At 38.5% G+C, this 9,950-nt stretch overlaps 1 protein-coding gene across 1 annotated transcript in view; it reads left to right on the top strand.

Annotated features, from left to right (window-relative positions):
- CCNH (cyclin H) overlaps window positions 1–6,238 on the top strand; it is a 27,917-nt gene extending 21,679 nt beyond the window's left edge. The window contains exons 7-9 of the mRNA XM_006885345.1: window positions 2,060–2,171; window positions 5,403–5,463; window positions 6,114–6,238. Of these exons, the coding sequence (XP_006885407.1) occupies window positions 2,060–2,171; window positions 5,403–5,463; window positions 6,114–6,152 (212 nt within the window). The 3' untranslated portion in view covers window positions 6,153–6,238. The remainder of the gene's footprint in view (window positions 1–2,059; window positions 2,172–5,402; window positions 5,464–6,113) is intronic.
- Window positions 6,239–9,950: the final 3,712 nt, after the last annotated feature.

The raw sequence follows: 9,950 nt of genomic DNA, 5'->3' as shown, positions 1-9,950 counted from the left end.
TGAGATTGGCACAGGATAGAGCAGGGTTTAGGGCTGTTGTACATAGGGTCGATATGAGTCACACACGACTCAACGGCACATAACAACAACAACATATAGATGATATAACTTGGCTGAAAAGCAGAGAGTACCAGAGGAATGTCTGTGTTTCATTGATTATGCAAAGGCATTTGACTGTGTGGATCACAACAAACTGGCTGACTCTGGGAGGAATGGAATCCCAGAACACTTGATTGTACTGATGCAAAACCTATACCTGGACTAAGAGGCAGTCATAACAGAGCAAGGAAACACTGCATGGTTCAAAATTGAGAAAGGTGTGCATCAGGGATGTGTCCTGTCTCCGTATCTTTTCAATCCATATGTGGACCAGATTATCCAAGAGGGTAGGCTCTGTGAAGAGAAGTGTGGCATCAAGATTGGAGTAGATTCATCAACAATCTGTGTTATGCAGATGACACAACCCTGCTTGCTGAAACTGAGGAGGACCTGAAGTGCTTGCTGCGGAAGGTCATGGACTGCAGCCTTCAGTATGGATTTAGGCTCAACATCAAGAAAAGAAAGATTTTCACCATCATGCCATCAGGATGATTGATGATGAAGAGATTGAGATTGTTGACAGCTTCAGTTTGCTTGGCTCTACAACACTCTTGGTACCAGCAGCCAGGAAATAAAAAGAAGAATTGCATTGGGAAAGTCTGCTGTCAGAGACCTATCCAAAGTACTGAAGAGCAATGATGTCAGTCTGGAAACTAAGGTGTGCCTAATCCAGGCCATGGTCTTTGCAATTACTTGCTATGCATCAGAGAACAGTGACGAGGAATGATAGAAGAAGAGTTGATGCCTTTGAGTTTTGGTGCTAAAGATTATTGAATATACCATGGACCGCTAGGAGAACAAACAAGTTTGTCCTAGAGAGGATGAAGCCAGGCTACTCCTTAGAGGCAAGGATTCTGAAGCTTTGTGTGATATACTTTGGACAATGTTACAAGGCCTTATCAGTCCTTGGAGAGGGATGTCATGCTTGGGATGGTGGCGGGACAGCGCAGGAGTGGTAGACCCTCGATGAGATGGATTGATTCATTAACTGGGGTTGTGGTCATGGACATACTGGAGTAAGATTGGCAACAGATAGAGCAGGATTTAGGGCTATTGTACTTAGGGTCACTGTGAGTCACAGGCGACCTGATAGCACATAACAACAACATAATTAGATGTATATTCTTTACAATTGCACAACACACGTTCATCTAGATGTTTCTGCCATTACAGTTACTGACATAATTGCTGGCTTTTCACCTAAAGAGGATACTTTAGTATTTACCTGGTGATCACTTCTTCTGTATTTTGTTAAAGTGTTCTCCCTTTATTGGACACTGTATCATATGAAACAAAAATTACATGCTTGGCCTAAGATCTTTACAGATGGTATGTTATTGCTTTGGTTGGTGGCAGAGAAGTAAGTGTGTTCACTAAATTGTATGAGGTGTAAAAAGACTTTAAAACTGAGGGACAATTTCCTGCCAGGATTTACATAAAACTAACATAGAGGCAAAGATGTTGTAACTGCCTCACATATACTTTGGGCATGTTTTCAGGAGGGGCCATTCTTTGTAAAAATACATCATTAAGGTGGAGGATCAAAAAAAAAAGAGAAGCATCCTCAATAAAGATGGATTGGCACAATGACTGAGCATATTCAGAGATGGTGAGAATGGCACATGATGGGGAAAGGTTCATATCATGTTTTTCATGTGAGTTATAATGGACTCATTGGCATCTAACAACAATAAACAGATAGATGGCACAGCACGCTTTCATGTTGCACATGATGTGGACTGAGCAGTAACCAGCCCGAAGTACTTGAAGTACAGTGTTCATGGAGTTTTTATGGAGGATAATATGTTTGTTACATAAATTTTAAGATTCGTAATCACAATATTTCAAAGAGTATTGTCTTGTTCTCATAAAAACTAATAGGAAAATGTTTTGTGATTACTATAAGAACAAGGTGTCTATGAATTCCTTTTTATAATTAAATCCTTTTAAATCTATATAGATATGAGAAACTTGGTGAAAAAGTATGAGCCACCGAGAACTGAAGAAGTTGCTGCTTTGAAACAAAAGTTGGAGAGGTGTCACTCTACTGAGCTTGCACTTAATGTAATTACGTAAGTACAGGGAACCAGTGTTGTTTTGGCGATAACTGGTAAATTGTTCGTGCAGGGACAACTGACTTAACCATCAGATCAGATTTTTTTTTCCTTGAGTGGACATTTCTAATGAGAAACACAAGATATAAGTTGGGCTTTCATAGTATACTTCTGACCCTCTCATGACTGATGTGCTTTCGGGCTGGTACGATCTGTCCTGTTCTCCTCCTCCTAGAATTCTATGGGCAGAACCTTTCTAGGATGTACCTGAACTTTTTATGTCATTTTAATCTTTGGGTCCAATACCTGCTCTCAGGAGCAAGTATACAGTTTCAATTTATTTAGGGATATTTGGCAATATTTTCTTAGTATTATGTATTGTTTGCTCTGGAGTCGGAATCCACTCATGGTTGACCCTCCAGCATAGGGGGGACATTACCCTTCTTTGTATCACTGAGCACCTAGTAGATTTGTACCGTGCACCTTAGGGTTGGCAGCAGAACTTCTTACCACAAAGCCACGAGAGCTCCCTGCTGTTTATCATGTACCTTTTCTAGAGAGCCCTGGTTGTGCTGTAGGCTAAGCTTGGGACTGCTAATCAGAAGGTGATGGTTTCGTTACTCTGGGAGAAAGACAACACAGTCTGCTCCCATGGTTTGGCAGCCTCGCAAAGTATGAGGCAGTTCTGTGGAATGAATAAGAATTAGAATCAACTAGGTGGCAGTGGGAGGAGGTACCTTTCTCTGATAAGAATATTAAAACACTTTCAGCAGTATAGTAGTGTTTTAATATGGCACTGCCTTTTTATTATGTACCACTTTCTGTTTGACCCTTCAATTTTTAATGTTATGGGTTTTATAAGGGTTAGTTTTTAACTGTGGGTTGTATACACATTTGACATTTGTAAATTTTGGGCTGCCTACTTTAGAATAAAGATGTTTTCCTTGACTATTTAAAATATTGGTCTCCTATTTCATTACATAAGTCAAAACTATATTGTCAATTTAAAAAAAAAATCAGATAATACAGGTAAAGTTAACGTTTACTTTGACCAAAACCTAATTTCTGGTCGTGACCAAGGAGATAGCATAGTATGCGGTTTATTTGCCTTGTCATTTTTCTTTGCACTGTCAGAAAAATTAGTTGCCTTTTTTCTCCTACCATTTGTTTCCTTACGTGCACGCGCACATGTGTAGACACACACACACACACACACACACACACTTACCAATACTCAGTATTACCAATCTTTAACTTTTGGCAGTCCACATGAAAAATAATACCATCAACTTAGTGTTTTGTGTTTCCCTGATAACTATTGTTGTTGTTATGTGCCGTCGAGTTGCCTGCGACTCATAGCGACCCTATTTCAACAGCCCTGAACTCCGCTCTGTCCTGTGCCAATTGCACTTTGTCACTCCCATCCCAATTATCCCAGTCACTGAAACAATTCACCTCATACAGGGCCTTCCCCTCCTGCGCTGTCCCTCCACCCTCCCAAGCATGATGTCCCTCTCCAAGGACCGGTCTCTCCTCACAACATGTCCAAAGTATGTTAGACGGAGCCTCAGAATCCTTGCCTCCAAGGAGCCACCCAGTTTAACCCTTTCCAGGACAAATCTGTTTGTTTTCCTAGCAGTCCATGGTATTCTCAATACTCTTCTCCAGCACCACAGCTCAAAGGCATCAGTTCTCCTTCTATCCTCCCTGGTCATTGTCCAACTCTCTGATGCATAACACGTGATTGCGAAGACCATGGCCTGTATCAGACGCACCTTAGTCTCCAGAGACACACAATTGCTCTTCAGTACTTTGGAGAGGTCCCTAACAGCAGACTTTCCCATGGCAATGTGCCTTTTAATTTCCTGGCTGCTGGTGCCAAGACTGTTGACTATGGAGCCAAGCAAACTAAAGCTGTGTACAACTGTCAATTTGTGGGGTGTTTTCTACATTGCTTATTTATAACCTTTGATGAGTTTTATGGTAGCTTTTTTATTTGTAGGTTTTTTTAATAGATTCTGTATACTTATCTTTTTATAAGACAGATTTTTCTTTTCAGTGGCTCTTTTGCTTTGTGCTTTTGTCAGTATCCTTCTTACTCTAATCTAAATTTTTTACAGGTTTTGTTTAGCTGTTTAAACCTATAAACTAACTTTAGAATGTTTGTAATATATGTGAACTTAGAAGTCCAATATTTTTCTTCAAATGAATAATTTCTAAACCAGTTACATACATTTCACATTTTTGTCTAGTTATTTTAAATACTCAATTTTATATATTCAATTCCTACATATAAATTACCTACTTTTTGTAACCTACCCAGTCATTGGTCTGCTTAATTTTATGTTTTATATGAAATATAAAGAAATACATATATAGTTGGTTTTTGTAAAAAAGTAGAATATTTTATTGTCATTTATAATCACATGGCAATTGGGCATAAAATTTTCATTCGTGATCTTTCTCTTTTGTTAAGTTATAAACAGCTGACACCTGGTTGTTTTCAGCAAACAATTCATCTGTCTTTTATCCCTTTTTATAAAACTGAAATGTTGGCATGCATTTGACTTGACACTCTGATGCAACATCCTTCTAGTTATCCACATCAACTTCGAGGAACACCACATAACCATACTGTTTGGCTAGGAAATGATAAACAGGCTTGGTCATTTTGCCAGGCCCACACCACGTGGCTGAGAAGTCGAATACTGCAAGTTTTTCTCTAGCACCATTCAGAGATGCCATAAAATCTTCCTTGCTTCCAATTTCCTTCATCATTTTGGCTGTGAAGGTCTGATGAGTGACCGTAATAAAAGGAATGGACCCAAACACCGGACAGGGCTTAATGATACTGGTTTTTTAATTACTATAGCCTTTGTGGAGTTTGGTTTGATAACTAGGACAAGATCTCCCACTTTGTGTTTTGGCAGATTTTCTTTGCTTTTAAATAATCTTTCCTAAGTATGTTTCACTCGACAAATCACATGAAAAATATTACTGAGATTTTAATTAGCATTGCATTAGGTTTAATTTGAAGTTTAATTGGGTATAATAGAATTAATTTGAAGAAGAGTTAAGTCTTCCAATCCGTAACTGTATTTTCCCCCCGTTTATGTAGGCTTTATCATTCAGTAGCTAGTTTTGCTTGTAACTTTCTTAGTTTTTTACTAGATATTTTATATTTTACTAGGTATTTTATAGTTGTGGTTGCCAATATAAAATTGCTTAATGATGGATACATAATTATAGGAAGAAGAGGAAAGGCTATGAAGATGATGATTATGTTTCAAAGAAATCTAGACATGAGGAGGTGAGTTTACTGCAAAAGTGAATTTCATATTGGTTGCATATTATGGTGTGACTGTATTAAGATGCACTGTTCTAGAGTTCAAGTACATAGGTAAAAGCATAGGTTTTAAAAGGAATTTCTGAATAGAGCAGTCAAGCTCTGGACTATAAAACAAAGGCTGGTAATTCAGCCCAACTCAGGGACACATTTAAAAGCCTCTGAAAACCTGAGGGAATGCCCTTTTACTCTGCATATGGAGATCTTGAATCAGAATGGCAACTAACAACAAACTATGTTTGTAAGCGGTCAGTTTTTGTACCCTTCTTTATATGCACTGTTCTGTGCTTATACATGGCAACAGGGATACTTATACATAGTGATACTTACTCTCCAAGTGTCATTCCCACACACATTTTTAAAAGTTGTACCAGGTGAGTTAGAGATAAATGAGTAACCTAGAGGACCCAGGACATAGCTGTAACCTTTGTTCCTCACTGGAATCATGGCAGTATTATAATGTCTGAACTAATCAAATTTTACCCAGTTTATCTAAATATTCTCAACAGAATAAAAGGATGTTTGTAAAGTTAGACAAGGAGATAGTAAAAAAAAGAATACTGGTAAAAATACTTCAGTATAAGTATTCTTACAATATTTCCCCCCCTTCTTAGGAAGAATGGACTGATGATGACCTGATTGATGCTCTGTAACCATCTGAAGGTGATTTCAGTGCTAAACTACCAAGAGGACAAGGAAGCATACCCATTTAATTTAATTTTGAAAGTATAATGTGAAACATATTCATTTTTTAAAAAAATTATGGTATTTTTAAAAAATTTCTTTCAAGGGAGCTTTATATAAAATGCCTTCAAAGAAGCCAATATATCACATGGTTTGGATGATCTTAACCAACCACAGCTAACATCAAATGAGTCTATTGTAGCAAATTAAAGCTGCAATATATTTGCCTATAGTTTAAACAGAATACACTAAGTAATCCTACTTAGTCTTTTAAAAGGCACCACAGAGGTCAAAACTTAGTTTCGAAGTTGATGGAATGTTTTTGCCCTCTGTAGATGGGTTCTAATGCCACTGTGAAGTACTCAGCTACATGTGTTACAATGAAGTCCAGAACATACTTCAGTAATTGTTCCAGATGGGTAAAATAATCAAGTTAGTCTTTGAGTAGCTTTGTCCAGGTAAAAAACTTTGTAAGTAGAGAGCACCATATATTCATTTCTATAATTAACCTGTTACATTACTTATATATAAAACTGTATAAACATGTTGTACTTGGTATTTACATTAAAATGAATTGGTATAAAAATACCAAAAACTATTACTGCTTCTACTTCATTATTTGACCTTGGGCTACTTAGTAAACCCCTGTGTTTAGTAAAGTCTCAGGTTGAAAATGGAAAATAATGCCTATTCAAAGAGTAGTCTTATTCCCTATAAATTTACTGGAATAATTCCTGCTTATTGTATGGTAATTTCCAATTGTATGGTAGTTACAGCCTTGGTGGCCTAGTAATAGGGAGCTACATTGCCAACCCAAAGGCATAAGGCTCAGATCTTTCTGTAGCTCTGCAGAAGGAAAACAGGCAGTGTCCTTCTTTGCAGTTAAATGCCTCTGAAAACCTGGTAGAGAATTGGCTAGGAGTAGGTTACAACTCAGTGGCACATAACAACATTATAAAACTTGTTCCAGTAGTGACCCTATTACGTAGTTTCTAAATTGGAAAAATGGAACCAAATACAGAATGGTTTGTTTTAGTAGACTAATCCTCCCAGGCCCTTTTTTCAGAAAAACTGAGTTGAAACAATTTAACTGCCGTTTATTTAAATTTTCCAGTGATAAACACTGTCAGTCTCAGTGCATATCAAGTTTCACTTTCCATTTTACCTAGATATTAATTTATCTATTTACTTAAGATATATGCTTCCCTCTGTAAAAATCTTTCTTAACAAAATCCTAGCCAATAGAATCCAAATCACATCACAAAAATAAATCAAACCCATGAACAAGTGGGATTTATAACATGTATGGAAGGATGGTTCAATATAAAACAATCAACATAATTCACCATATTAACAAAAAATAATAAGAACCATACAATCTTAGCAGTTGATGGAGAAAAGGCATTTGACAAAATCCAACACCCCTTCCTGATAAAAACACTCAGCAAAACTGGAATAGAAAGAAATTTCCTTAACATAGTGAAAAGCATATGTGCAAACGCAAAAGCCAACATCATTCTCAATGCAGAAAGACTAAAAGCATTTTCCTTGTGAACAGGGACCAGACAAGAATGCTCACTGTCACCACTTCTATTCAATATTGTATTGGAAGTGCTTACTAGGGCATAAGAGAAGGAAATAAACGTCCAGACCAGCAAACATGGTTAAACTATTGCTATATGCAGAAGATATGATAGAATACACAGAAAACCCGCAAGACTCAATAAAAAACTGTTAGGAGTTAGTGGGCCAGTTTAGTAGAGTGGCAGGATATAAGATCAATATCCAAAAATCAGTGGGATTCCTCTACAATATCAAAGAGAATTTCAGATAAGAAAATGAAAGCAATACCATTTACAATAGCCAACCACAAATTGAGATACTTGGGAGTGAACCTAACTAGAGATACAAAAGACCTATACAAATAAAACTACAGAGCATTTCTGCAAGACACAATAAAAGACCTAAAGGGATGGGGAAACATGCCCTTTATGGATGTTATGTGCCGTCGATTCGCTTGTGACTCATAGTGAGCCTATGTACAACAGCTCTAAACTCTGTCCTGTGCCAATCTCACTGTCTCCAACACACTCATCCCGATTGCCCCAGTCACCAAATCAATCCACCTCCCAGTGGGCCTTCCCCTACTGTGCCTGCCCTCCACCATCCCAAGCATGATATACCTCTCCAGGGACCAGTCCCTCCTTACAATATGTCCAGAGTATGTCAGACAAACCCTCAGAATCCTTGCCTCCAAGAGCAGCCCGGTTTAACCCTCTCCAGGATGAATCTGTTTGTTTTCTTAGCAGTCCATGGCCACCCTCAGCACTCTTCTCCAACACCAAAGCTCAAAAGCATAAATTCTTCTATCCTCCCTGGTTATTGTCCAGCTCCCTGACACATAAAAAGTTACTGCAAAGACCATGGCTTGGACCAGACGCGCGTTAATGTCCAGAGAGAGACCGTTGCTCTTCAGTACTTTAAAGAGGTCCCTAACAGCAGACTTCCCATCGCAATACGTTTTTTGATTTCCTGGCTGCTGGTGCCAAGAGTGTTGATTGTGGAGCCAAGCAGAATAAAGCTGTGAACAATCTCAATCTCTTCACCATCCATCCTGATGCTGCCAATTGGTCCAGTGGTGAGAATCTTTGTCTTCTTGACATTGAGCCTCAGTCCATACTGAAGGCTGCAGTCCTTGTCCCTTCCCCTCAGGTCCTCCTCAGTTTCAGCAAGCAGAGTTTTGTCATCTGCATAACGCAGGTTGTTTATAGATCTTCCACCAATCCTGATGCCACATTTCTCCTCATAGAGCCCAGCCTCCCAGATGATCTGTTCTGCATACAGGTTGAAACCAATTTTGAACCATGCAGTGTTTCCTTGCTCTGTTCTGATAACTGCCTCTTGGTTCAAGTATAAGTTTCGCATTAGCATGATCAAGTGTTCTGGGATTCCCATTTTTCTCAGAGTCAGCCACAGTTTGTTATGGTCCAAACAGTCAAACACCTTTGCATAATCAGTGAAGCACAGATAGACATCCCTTTGGTACTTTCTGCTTTCAGCCAATATCCATCTAATATTAGCTACAATATCCCTACTACCACATCCCCTTGTAAACCCAGCCTGGAGTTCTGGCAGTTCTCTGCTGATGTGCTGTTCCAGTTGTTTTGGATAATCTTCAGCAGAATCTTGCTAGGAAGACAATATTGTGAAAATGACAAACCTCCTAAAAGCAAGCTGCATGTTCAATGCAATCCCATTATAGATACCAAATTAATTTTTCAAGGAGATTGAAAGGGAAATTATCAAGTTTATTTAAAGCAGCAAGAGACCCTGAATAAGCAAAACACTTCTGAAAAAAGTGAGGTTGGACGTATGGCACTCTCTGACCTCAAAACCTATTTCGCAGCAATGCTAACCAAAACAGCATAGTACTGGCACAATGCCAGGCACACAAATGGAACAGAATTAAGAATCCAGAAACAGATCCAGCTAGGTGTTCAATAAGGGGAAAAAAAAAAACTATCAAATGAGGAAATGACAACCTCTTCAACAAATGGTGCTGGCAAAACTGGACTGCTGCTACCTGCAGAAAGCTAAAACAGGACCCACATCTCACACCATACACAAAAATCAATTCAAGGTGGATCAGTGACCTAGGAGTAAAGCCCAAAACCAAACAGTTCCTAAGAGACAAACTGGGATCAAGCTTAGAAGGCTTAGTTTACGGTATAGAGAGACAGACAAATACTGCCAGAAATGCACAATCT

This window comes from Elephantulus edwardii, unplaced genomic scaffold (assembly GCF_000299155.1).
Source record: "Elephantulus edwardii isolate Elephantulus edwardi_28Jun2011 unplaced genomic scaffold, EleEdw1.0 scaffold00043, whole genome shotgun sequence".
Lineage (NCBI taxonomy): Eukaryota > Metazoa > Chordata > Mammalia > Macroscelidea > Macroscelididae > Elephantulus > Elephantulus edwardii.
This window is presented reverse-complemented; position numbering and strand designations above follow the sequence as displayed.